This window comes from Lonchura striata, chromosome 2, assembly GCF_046129695.1.
Source record: "Lonchura striata isolate bLonStr1 chromosome 2, bLonStr1.mat, whole genome shotgun sequence".
Classification (NCBI taxonomy): domain Eukaryota; kingdom Metazoa; phylum Chordata; class Aves; order Passeriformes; family Estrildidae; genus Lonchura; species Lonchura striata.
The window spans coordinates 18,637,326-18,649,829 of NC_134604.1; the positions used below are offsets into that span (position 1 = coordinate 18,637,326).

A 12,504-nucleotide genomic window follows, 5' to 3' on the forward strand; every position below is an offset into this window, starting at 1 on the left:
AGAGTGTAGGAATAAAACTGGAAAATAGTGCTGGATATGTGCTATAGAGGATGAAACACTATTATAAAAAAAAGAAGTTAGGAATGACCTCTTGCATTTCCTTTTAGTTTACATTGAAAGGTTTGTTCTACTGAAATGAATCTTTGTCGTGTCCCTTTTCTCCGGAATGGCAAAGAGAGCTCTGCTCCAGCTGTATTCCAGCCTCCTCCCTTCCTCTTGCTGGTGCTGTGCAGCTGTGGGGTGTTCAGCCACTGTTCATAGCAGAAGGAAGTGTTTGAATCTGACTGAAGCGGGTGAGGTACCTTCACCTGGAAGCACAACACCAGGAAGGGGCTTTGGCTGCAGGAGGCTGAGCTGGGGCTGAGGGGGAGCCATGACTGCACAAGGGCAAAGGCTCTCCCCAAGGAAACCTCTGGGATTAGTCGCTGCCCTGGTCACAGTCATTGCTGCCAGCAGCTGGAGAGCCCAGGAAGCTCCGCTCCAGGTCCTATGGTGCTCTTTTCCCGGGATAACTGCAGATGGGGTTTGAAGTTAAGGAAATGCTCCATGTCCCCTCCTGCCCGACTCTTGACTGTCTTTTGTGTGTTCCTTGCAGGCACCCAGGGCGTGGCCCCGCCACCGCCCGCGCCCGTGGTGGGGCTGCAGACTCCATCCACGGGGCTGCTGGGCGCCCGGCCCGGGCTGATCCCGCTGCAGCGCCCGCCGGGGATGCCGCCGCCGCCGCCGCTGCCACGCTTTCCCATGATGCCCCCGCGCCACATGCCCCCGCACATGATGCACAGAGGGCCTCCGCCAGGCCCCGGTGGCTTCGGGATGCCTCCCCCGCATGGAATGAAAACCCCCTTCCCTCCGCCCGGCCACTTTGTGCGGCCCAGCGGTGGCCCGGGCAGCGGCGGGCCCGGTGGTGGGCCCGAGGAGAACAGGGACGGGCGGCAGTTCAGGAACGACAGGCAGTTCACGCCCAACAGAGACCAGGAGCGGTTCGGGAGGAGATCCTTTGGGAACCGGGTAGAGAACGACCGGGAGCGCTACGGCGGCCGCGACGAACGGGAGCATGAGCGGCTGGGCAGCCGCGACAGGCGAGACTGGGGACGCCGCAGCCCCGAGCGTGACAGGCACAGGGACTCGGAGGAAAGAAACAGGCGCTCCAGCGGACACCGAGACAGAGAGAGGGATTCCAGGGATCGGGAGTCTCGTAGAGACAAGGAAGAAAGCCGCGGCAAGGAAAAGCCAGAGGTGACAGACAGGGCAGAGGGCGACAAAAATCACGAGTCCCACGGCAGCAAAACGGAGGGCGCGGAACTTGTTTCAGAACTCACTGCGGGAGATGCTGAACCGGCAGGCGCGAAAGCCACGCCAGAGTCGGTGCCCGAGGCTACCTCATCCCTGGAACAGGTGGACAAGGACACGGGCTCCGTGGTGGAGGCACCACGCTAGGGCCGCAGCCCGGCTTGGAGTGTCAAGCTTTAGTTGTACAGTGCTGTAAATCTGCTTCCGCCCCTGTGCCCCCGACGCGGGGCACTGTGAGCAATTTGATTGCTTCCCTTCTATTTAAAATAGCCACAACATAACATAAAGTACTGAAGAGATGATTAAAATATTACCCATTTTTCTGTAACTTTTTTAAAGTTTTGACTTTAAAAAGTTTACGAATCAGAAGTAGAAGTGCTTTCTATTTTTTTTTTTAATTTAAGAAAAGGTAACGGTGAAAGCTCCTCAAAACAATAGGGATGTGTTTTTAATAAACTCTATTTTCGTAACAAACTTTTAACGTGTGCTATTCTTCCTACGCTGCACTGAAGTGGAAAAGGAGTGTTCAGCAGCCTAAAGTTGGAACTCTTAATGCTGTACTGGAGTCTAATTTAGAGTGGTTTGGTTCTGTTTGTTAAAGGAAATCACATCTGTTTGTGTCGAAATTCACAGAAGTTAATTTTTATTTATAACAGTCCTCTGGAGTTTTAAATTGCTGCATTTTAATGAGCTACTTGACCACCCCGGATAAAAGTTAGTTTTAAGATGTTACTTGTTAATTAACTGTTTTAGTTAATTAACTGTTAATTGTTAATTAACTGTTTTAGTGCTTGCAGTGCAGTCCATTCTTTGCTTTATTTTTTTTTTCCCTTCCCTCCCTTCACTTGGTTCTGTGGTTCCTGTTGCCCTTAATTTGCCTTTTTTTAAGAAGTAACACCTTCAGGCACCGACCGTCTGCTCTGAGGTTACAAAGCCTGTGCCAGGCTGGACAGCACCCGCTCCGCAGCTTTTGTACTTGTTGGGAAGTGAGACCTCGGAGGCTCCAAAATTCCAGCCTGGCTCTTGAGGCAGGGCGGGAAAAGGACTCGGCCCTTCCTCCATGGAGATGGCACTGCTCCTGTGGGAATGCCGGCCCCTCCTCACCCTGCCAGAGGTAGGTTGTGCCCCCCTGGGCTGGGGACAGAGGGTGTTCCTGGTGTTCCTGGGTGTTGTGGCACCTCCTCTCCAGAGCACTTACATGTCCTGTCACCTGTACTGAGGGCAGGTGCAGTTTCTCCATGGCTGATTTCTGGGGCAGGGAAACTTTGGAAAGTTCTGCCCACCCCACATGGCTCAGAGCTCTCATAACCCCAGCAGCATTGGTGTACAAATCCTGTGCATATTCAATGTTTTTTTTTTTTTCCTCCTTGCTCTAGGTGTGTTCTACCTTTAAAGCTGGGGATTTTGCCCCAAGGGAAGGGCAGCTGCTTCCTTACATCAGTCCTTTCTTACAGCTGCCCTGCAGCAGAGGGAATTGTCTCTGGGGGAGGGAGAAGGTGGGAGAGCCACTGTGGAGCTGTGGACTGGGGAGAGGACATCTATTTTTATGTTCTTGCAATAGCAGAATAAAGAGAGAGAACCTATTTACAGATTGTAGTGACCTCAACTTACGTGTTAAAACTCGTGTCCTTACTGGTTGTTTCCTGACGGGCCCATGGGACATTCCCTTGTCCACACATCAAGGTTTGAGCCTTGCCCCAGCTCTGTAAGGAGGGTTTATTTCACTGAGAACGCCTCCTTAAAGAGCTGGAGACAATGAGAGACACAAGGCTGCTCTCTTCATGCAAATTCCACCTTTGTTCTCTGCCTCAGTAGGGATCTGAAAGCAGAGCCTGGAAAACTGTGGAACAACTCCTTACCACCTTCTGCAGCAGTACCTGTGCATAACCCTCACAGCAGCACCAACCCTCTGAAGAGGCACAGGGAGGTGAAGACTCACACAGTGGTCTGGCAGCAACAGGGAACGTAAGTTCAAAGTATATTTACAGTATTCCTGCTCTACTACCCCGTTCCCTTAGTACTGTGCCTCTGTGGAATGGGGTTACCTAGAATTACAGCCTGCTACTTGCATTAATATCCTGAAGTGCAGGAGGAAGGAATATTGATACAAGTCCTCATTGAAAGGACTCATTTTCTCTATGAAGAGACTCTGAAAGCTGTTTCAGAAGGACACACCAGAACAGGATGGAGGCTGGCACTGGCACACAGTGGGCACTCCTGAGATCCTGCCTGGAACCTCTTGCTGGATGGGATTTAACTACACACCTGCTGAAGCCCAGGCCCTGTTTCCCAGCAGGGGCAGGTTTAGGGTGGTTCCCTGTTCACAGACAGCCAGACCCAGGTGTATCTGCCCAGAACATTTATTACACAGGTTTGAAGCCTACAAATGCTGCCCCTACCCCAGGAGGAAACCCTGACACACCCAGGGGCTGCTGCTCTTTGCCAGAGCATGTGGGGCTCATCCAGGGGTTGGGACAGGAGCAGCAAGGATGTGACACGGAATGGTGGCAGCAGGAACATGAGCAGAGACCAGAGAGCCATTCCATCAGGGACACTTTAATTGAACATACTTCATACAAAACTCAGTCAGTCTCCAGTATGTGAGTGCTGCTCAGGATGCAGAGGAGCAGGAGTTAAATGACACATCTTGAACTTGCAGGGGAAGGGTAAGAGCAGCAATGAAGAGCACTGCAGGTACCACACTTAGCTCTTGGCAATCCCAATCACTCCGCAGGCCAGGCGAGGCCCTGCGTTTCCAGTGAGCAGGCTCTCGTCATTGCCCCCTTTGCCCAGGTCATCCCGCCTCTCGTGCACCTGCAAGAGAATTGAAGGGACCTTAATTGATCTAAGTGCAGCTCCAATCATGGCTGCTCCTGGCAGCAGCAGCAACACCAAACTAATTACACAATGCCAATCTGATCTCTGTGCCACAAGCTTCCAGCTGGACCTGTTCAAGACCTGACCAAGGGCGACTCAGGCACCCACAGCAGGAAGGGGCAGAATTAGAGAGGGACATCTCCAGAAGGCTCGCAGGAATTGGGGTCCATGGCAGTGAAGTGCCACACTTAAAACACATGGGGATGGCTGTACATCCCCTCGCTCTGCTCTGAGGTTTCCCTTGTCACTCACCACCATGGTGCGGCCAATGATGCAGTGTGGTCCAGAGAGGGAAATGACGGAATCCTGGATGGACACCTCGGCCACGCCTCCTTTGGCAGTCACATTGCCCAGGTCTCCCACATGCCTGCACAAACACACAGGAAACTCAGAAAGTGGCCTGGACTGAAAGCGTTTCCAAGGGAAGGCTGGGAGTTTATGTTACAGCATAACAAAGGCTCCCAAATCCAGTGGAACAACCTTTCCTGCAAACTTGGTGAACACTGCTACTGTTCTCAGAGCTTTTGCTGTCCATGACAGCTCAGCTGTTCCACAGACAGCTGCAGGCTTTTGGTTTAAGGAGGATTAGGAGAAGCAGTTTGTCAGGCAGCAGGTCAAAGGCAATGCAGGAACTGCTCAGTTCCAGCCAGTACCAGGGATGATTATTCCAGTTTGGCATTGCCCCATCACTTGGCATACTGCTCTTCCATACAGCTTCTATCAGAGCTACATCTCTGCTAAGGCTTGCCAGGAGAACTGAGCCTCGAGCAGTGGAATTTTCACAGGACTTCTGGATGTGCTGGTGTGCTGTGTCCTGCACACCTGCCCTAAGCACAGCATTCACTCAAAATGCAGCTGATCGTGTTCTGTCAGGCTCCTCTGTCCAGATTCAGAACCTGGAATACTGACACATCCCTGCCAGGTGACCAGCTCAGCCAGCCCAGGGCTGACAACCAGCTTTCTGCAAGAATTCAAAGTCCTACAAAACTGGGTTAATGGCAGCTCTCCCCTAAGAAATTTGCTTGATTTTAGCTTCCAGAAAGCTTCTCTCCAGTTGTTTCTTGTACACTGATAAAAGGAAGATCCACTTCTTGCATCTTCCTAAGGAACTCCCTTGCCCACAGCCACACCAGGAGCAGATCTGTCAAGGTTCCAGAAGCCACAATGTTCGTGCACTCCCAACCTTTAGCCCCGAGCAGTGGTTGCCAGGGCCCCGACACACATTTCATGCTGTGTCATGCAGCAGCTGGCCCACATCCAGCTCTGCCGGGCCTGTGGCTCAGGTGGGATTTATCAACCATCCATGTCAGCATTCCAAGGGTGATGCCAGTACCAGGCTGCCTGAGCCCTGCTCCCAGCGCCACTCCCCAGATGCACAGGCACACCACTTCCTCTGGCACCCACCCAAGGGAACTGGGCTGTGAGAGCTGCTACCAGGGAAGAGCCTGGTCTCACATCCCACTCAAGTATTGATACCCAGAACAAGCATCAGGCCCTCACTGTCCCCTCCACCCAGGCCAAGCTAAAACCAGACAATGCCCTCAGAAAAGTATTTCACAGCACACTCTCAGAGAAACAAGCTGCTGGGGTTACTAAAGTGTGGCTAAGTGATCTTGGGAACCCTGCAGGAATTCCCACGGATTTTCTGGTACATCTGAGCCCCCAGCAGTGCCCATGCCCTGGACTCACCTCTCGGCATCACTGGGACCCCCGTGCTTTTTCTGCTCCGGGTTGAAGTGAGGGCCTGCACTGGTGCACCCTAGAACACAGCACAGTCAGAGCAGGATCCCAGGATAAAGCTCCTGCTCCCACACCGCTCCCAGCAACAGCAAACAGCTCCTCTCCCTGCTAATCCCCTGGAGATAAATCACCTGCTACAGACTTACAAGTCCCAGGCTCAGCCAGAAGCTTTATTATTTCATAACACTGAGATATCCCAAGAGTTCAGGTGAGTGCTTGGTATGTCAGGTCTTGACCACCAGCCTCAACATGCTCAGAGTATTAGCCAGGAAGCAATTCCTCGGGAACGGCCACAATTTCCTCACACAGACTTGCAGCCATGAGACCCAAGCTGCTGCTGCAACACCACGAGCAGCTCTTCGGAGCGAAGCAGCCACCTTCCCGCCGTGACCCAAAGGCCCGGAGAGACATCTTACCATTGGTGTTGTCCCCGAACTCATGGACGTGGAAGCCGTGCTCCCCATCGGCCAATCCAGTGATTTTCCCAGTGACTTTCACCGGTCCGGTACTCTTCAAAGGAGAGCATTTGTCACCACAAAGACTTTGGCATTACACGGCTCCGTGTCAAACGAAAGTGGCAGAAAGGCCCCGCCACGAGCCCGCGATAGTGACCTAGAATGTCTGCGTTCGTTTAACGCCCTCAAACGCGTTCTTTTACCTGTTTTATCAATAAGCACATGGAGTGCCTGTTATCTGACGGGGCCTTCCAGAAAGATCCCGTACTGTCACAGAGGAGCGCGAGTGACCCCGCGGCCGTGGCTCCTTGGCCGGCCACAGGGGACGGCGCAGCTCCTGAGGGCCGCGGCCATTTGGAACCGCAGCGCCCTCGAGCTGAGCCCGCCCCGCTCCCTCCCGCCTCGCCGGCCACAGGGAGGAGGCTGAAGAGGGAGATCCCCTGGGAGAGCTCTCAGCGGCCCGGCCGTGCTTTCACCTGCTGCTCGAAGTGGATGACACCCTCCACAGCCCCCTCGCCCCGCATCACGCACACAGCCCGCACCGCCGCCATCTTCTGCCCGCCCGCAGCGCCCGCGGACTGCCGGCACGCCCCGCCCTCTCTCCCGCTATATAGGGGGGGCGGCCGGCTCCGCAGCCAATCGTGCGGGGCGCCGCGCGCAGCCCGGCCAATCGCGGTGCGGGGAGGTGGGAGAGGCGGGGCCGAGAGGCGGTGAGCGCGGCGGCGAGAGCCGCCCTCTGGTGGCGGGAGGCGCATAACGGGGACCGGGACCGGGAATGATTCAGAGGGACCGGAGAGGGAGGTGCTGCTCACGGCACGGCTCACGGCTGTGTCCCCGCCGCGCCGTGGGACGAGCAGCAGCGCTGTGTCCCCACCCTGCTCCTTCTCCAGCCGCAGCTGTGACGGGGCGGCGGGCGGATGCTCCGTTCTTATCCCAAACTGGAGTGCGGTTGTGAGGCTGCCCTGAGCAGCTCTGCGTTTCGCTAGAGCTGCTCTGCCCTTAGGGTGTTTGGAACTTAAATCAGAATCACAGATTTGAGAGTACCTGGAGCTTTAGGTAATCACGGAAAGGTTTGCGTTGGGAGGGACGTAAAAGCTCATCCAGACTCACCCATTCCATGGGCAGGGACACCTTCCTCTGTCCCAGGCTGCTCCAAGCCCTGTCCAGCCTGGCCTTGGACACTTCAGGGATCCAGGGGCAGCCACAGCTGCTCTGGGCACCCTGTGCCAGGGCTCCCACCCTCCCAGGGAACAATTCCTTGCTGATATCCAATTTAAACCCACTCTGTGTTAGTTTGAAGCCCTCTGGACTGTCCAGCAGCTCCACGTGCTGCTGCTGTGTCCCAGGGCTGGGGCAGCTCTGCAGGTGGGGTCTCACCTGGGCACAGGGACAGAGGAGCAGAATCCCCCCTTCTCTGCTGCCCAAGGGGGTTTTTATTAATCTCTGTCTGTGACTAAGGTATAAGTGACTTAAAGCCCAGGTAGCTCTAAGTGACTTGTTTGGGGCCTCATTAGGCCGGGGAAGGATGCAGAGCAGTTGTGGTTGTTTCACACCTCAAAAGACCTGAGCCATGGCTCAGGTGACATTACTGCAGCAGAGAGTTGTTTGCAGGAGAGTACCAAACCAGGTGAAAAAGACGTGATCCAGATAAATACATGGAGAGACACATTGGGATTTGTAGCTCAACCCTGGAAAGATGCTGGGAAGAAAGCCAGCCCAAACTTCCTGTCCAGGAAGGGAGAGAAACACTCCTTGGAGTGTCAATCCTGCTGTGCCTGGAGAGGAGACTCAGTCACTTGTGAGGAAACAGGCACAACAGCAGCACCCTGAGCCTGCTCCATCGGGAGGAGAGCTTCCAGTGCCCTCGAGGTGGCCTTGTTTCATTTAAAGAGGTTTCTAAACTCCTTAAACATGGTAATGTCTCATTTTACTTCCCTTATCACCGTATCACTGCAAGGCTTTCTCTTACTTTGAGTCTGATCTCCAAACCCGCCCTGATGTTTTCATCAGGTTTATTGTTTCCTCCCTGGAAAACAAGATCAGTTCCAAGATCTGCCCTTCTCCATGCCCCAACACGAGTGTGGCACAAACAGATGGGTGAGAGCCAGATGTGTCAGGTTTCTTCATAGGCGAAGTGAAATAACCAAAAGTAATTTCAGAGGCTGATGGCGTTAATAATCAGTGTCAGGATACCTGGGGTGCCTCAGTTGGGCAGGTTTTGTTATGTTTTGTCCCACATACTTATTTTAAACTCATTTATTTTCTTAAATCTTGTCAGCAGGTGAGAAAATCCACCCCCACCCCCCTCCCAGTGCAGCTGAACGTGGTGTTTGACAGCACAAAAATAATCATTTGACCCAGCCACATCAAATGGTGACGTGATTATTTTATTATTTGGAATATCAGAGTCAGAGCTGAGAGGACAGAAGAGAAAGAGCATATTGATTCTCTCTAATCTGCCAGTTTAAAGGCAGTTTTGGCATCTTGATTCTCTCCTAATCTGCCAGTTTAAAGGATGAAATAACTGCTGCGTGATGCAGGTTAACAGCAACCTAAGCTATGTAGAGAAAAGTTAATACACTTCTCAGCAAAATGTGACAAAGTAGCAAAAAATCCCAAACCTCAGGTCCCGTGAAAAGGCCTAGAGCAAGGATAAAGATCTTGAGGGAACAATTCCTCAGTGAGATTTTATACAGGTTCAAAAAGAAGAGGGAATTTTGAGAGTTGTGTTTCCTGTGGTGCAAATAAATAATTTTTCCTGCTTGTGGTGATTCTCTGGGAGAAGCACAGAGCTGGAATGTTCATCTCACTGTGGGCTCCCTGTGTCCTGATCAAGAGTTGTGTGTTATGAACAATTCCTCCTGGTTGTGAGAACTTTGTCCCCACCGTGGGGCGAGAGCTGCATCTCTCTGCCAAGGTCTGCCCATGGAGGGCTTTGATTATTTCTAATATTCCTGCTACTTTTGCCAGTTCACCAAGTGCTTCAAGTATTCCACACAGCACCAAAGCCTGGACAGGATTCCCCATGGAAACAGCCTGACAGGCTGAAACTGGGACCACAGAGCCAGGAAAACCAGGATGGAGGAAAATAGGGTTTCTGGAGCTGCGGCACAGAGGGATGAGCGCAATCAAACTGTATCTTAGCTGGAGTTTTAAATTGTTTTTAAGCTAGAGCATGGAAATATCCTTTCTGAAACTGGCCAAAGATAGAATATTGTCCAAAAAGCACATCTGAAAATTGTTGTGTTTTTGTTTATGCACTCAGGAATGTTAGTTGGCCACTGAAAGGCACCTAAAGGAATGCAACCAAAACACTGTGTGTCTGTGTATAGAGACAATATTTATGGGATGTGCATTTCAAAATATCAACTTGGATAAAAATCAACAAAGTCCAAAGAAACCCTGTACCTTGTCATGCTTTATGACTGGATAAGGATTTCATTCCCAGTGATGAGAAAGCGTAGCTTAGTTTTAGACTTTATTGCCAGTTTTTATTTGAGAAATTCTTACACTGGTAACCAAACTAAACAAAAAACTCTGCAAGTCCCAGCCCATGTGAGCGTGTGCCAGAGGGAAGATCCAGGAGGTTCGTCTGGATTTATTTCAAACACAAACTGCCCTGCACTCTCATTTTTGCCACAGGCACAGTGGCACAGTTTAGTGGTACAGCAGGTGTCAGGACACCAAGGGTGAGGTGGCTTGGATTTAACTCAGCTCTGTTGGGTAATCCTTGAGATGCAAAGTACAAAACCACAGGGAAAATGCTAATTATTATGCAATTAGAAAATAAATGTTGCCACAGGGTAAACTACCCTGTTTCTGCAGGAAAGCTGGAAGGACAAACAGAATATAGCAGACAGGTGTCCAGAATAACAAAGATGTGGTTTTATTTGGAGTTTTAAACATGTGGCTTGTTTTCTGGGAGCTCTGCATGGTTGGGCACCATTGGGTTTGTAGAGCTGTCAGTAAAATGAGGCCAAAGCCTTAATACAAGCAATTAAAAAGTGGGACTGCAGCTGGAAAATGCACTGGCCACATATTTTCATACAGCTTCCATGGCACTGTGGAGTATTTATTCATGAGTATTTACATGTCCTGCATCTGTGTGGAGATATTTCCGCAGTCTCCAGCCATGCCAAAGGGCCAAAGGGTGCTGCAGGAGGCAGCCTGCAGACTTTGTACCCTGCGGGCTCATGTGGCTGCAACACTTTCTCAAAAGGTACTCAGAGCACCTCTGTGTCTTCAGGGCCAGGGCCTGGGCTGTGGCTGCTGGAGCTGGAGGCAGGAGCAGAAGTTCCCGTCCACACTGAGCTCTGTGCAGAGACTTCAGCCCCTGCCACGGGCTCTGCCAGGGCCGGGCTGTGGGGCTTCTTTGGAAGAGGCTGTGGCATCTCCAGAAGCGGTGTCTGTGCTGAGCCACATCCAGGCCTGGCACTCTGGGGCATCCAGGCGGGCACGTGGGCCTGGTGGGACAATTTAAGGCTGCTGACAGTCCCTGGCTGGTAGCCACTGTGTCACAGCGTGGGGAGGGCTTGGCCGTGCCCAGCCTGGCAGTGCCCAGCCTGGCAGTGCCGCTCTGCCCGCAGCTGGAGCTGCTGGAGAGCAGCACTGATTGTGTTTATTCCCTAATCCCAGCCTGTGGCTAAGCCACGCTTTGAAGAGCAGGGATTTTCTGGCCAGGACCGCTCTGACATGCCGTGCTTCAGGTCTGAGAGACCGAGGGAGTTGCTTGGCACAGGCAGAGGGTGCAGCCCTGCTCTGCTGTGCCAGGCATCTCTCCAGAGGAAAATCCTCCTCACTGCAGCCTCCTGGCACCTTTCCTCTTGTCCTGCCCCCCGGCAGGGAGTTGTGGAGAGCCACAAGGTCCCCCTATGGCATTTACATTTCTGGGCATTCAGAAACTGACCTCTAAGGACAGTTTGTACAGAAAATAGAGTCAGGAAAGGAAAAACGTGTTTAGCAGAAGCTAGAACCAACTTGTTGCTTCTTACACTTTTTCAGGTTCAGCGTGGGCTCTGCTGGGGACAAAAGTGGCAATGTGGATGACTGCAAACGGTGCAGGGGGAAGAGTTTGGGGTTGTTTGGTGCAGGCAGTTCGGGGTCAGGGAGTGACACCGGATGGCGCTAGTGCTCCATCTTTGTGGGATAGGCTTTTATTTCCACAGTGCTTTTCTTTGGCAAAATAGTGTAAAATTTGGAGTAGCAAAACCAACAAAAAACCCGCAAAAACAACAAAAAAACCCCACAAAAACAAACACAAAAACTCCCCCAAAACAGCAACAACAACAACAGCAACAACAACAAAAACCTTTTATGAGTGAGGGGTCTGAGGAAGCAAAGGGAAGGAATGATGTAAGCAGATCAGCTCCACAAAAATAAAAGTGCTTTTCTATCTAGTTTTATAAATTGGGTACCTTGATGAATCTTGGACTGTGTGGCAACATAAACTGTGGAAAGGAAAAAAAAAAAAAAACAACCCTTCTTTCATGTCCCACAGGAACTGTGGAGGATAGCTCATAGTTTTGTGGAGGAGACAATCTGTCTTGCAAGGGTAGAAAACAACTAGTATGGAAAAAGATCCAGAAGCTTTTCACAGGGCTAGAAATGATTGCTCTAATTCTTCTGGGGACCCAGAGCAGATCTTACATGGCATTGTGCACAGACTGCTATAAAAACAAAGAGATTAAGGACTTGTATTTGTGCGGGGAAAGCCCCATCCATGAACATGAAACCAATCTGTCTGGGGAAAAAGGATTTTAAAGTGAGTGGCACCATAGGTAGCAAAAGTACAAATGGCCCATGTCTGCACTGATGGTTTAATTTGTTTATTTGGAGGCAAGGCAGTGACCCCATTGCCCACAGGCCCTGCAGAAGCAATGCTGCTCAGTGTGGCTCAAAAACATAGAAAAATTGAGGGGCATCTCACTGCCCTGCTTCCCAGCCCTGCCTCCCACTTCTCCCTGCAGTTCCTGCCTTCCTTCCCCACTCCACATGGACACACATGGGAGAAGAGGCTCTCTAACAACTCTGGCACTGGTTTTGCTCTCCATACTGCTATCTCTAAAACACTGGGATGCTGGGAATGCTTCCCAGTGCTTCCCTCACTGGGAAAGGATGGATTGGACAGACCATGGTAAGTAAA

At 51.7% G+C, this 12,504-nt stretch overlaps 2 protein-coding genes across 4 annotated transcripts in view; one reads left to right on the forward strand and one right to left on the reverse strand.

The window, feature by feature from the left end:
- Nucleotides 1-2,879, forward strand: part of SCAF4 (SR-related CTD associated factor 4) — a 29,693-nt gene extending 26,814 nt beyond the window's left edge. For all 3 annotated transcript variants that reach the window (XM_021550094.2, XM_021550097.2, XM_077781205.1), the window contains one exon: nt 596-2,879. In XM_021550094.2, coding sequence (XP_021405769.1) covers nt 596-1,437 — 842 coding nt within the window. In that variant the 3' untranslated portion in view covers nt 1,438-2,879. The remainder of the gene's footprint in view (nt 1-595) is intronic.
- A 947-nt stretch (nt 2,880-3,826) lies between these two features.
- Nucleotides 3,827-6,954, reverse strand: SOD1 (superoxide dismutase 1). The gene is made up of 5 exons (XM_021550117.2): nt 6,839-6,954; nt 6,324-6,417; nt 5,857-5,926; nt 4,420-4,534; nt 3,827-4,104 (listed from the first exon to the last, which is right to left on the reverse strand). The coding sequence occupies exons 1-5, from the start codon at nt 6,911-6,913 to the stop codon at nt 3,994-3,996; spliced, it is 465 nt and encodes a 154-aa protein (XP_021405792.1). The 5' UTR covers nt 6,914-6,954; the 3' UTR covers nt 3,827-3,993.
- Between the last annotated feature and the right edge of the window lie 5,550 nt (nt 6,955-12,504).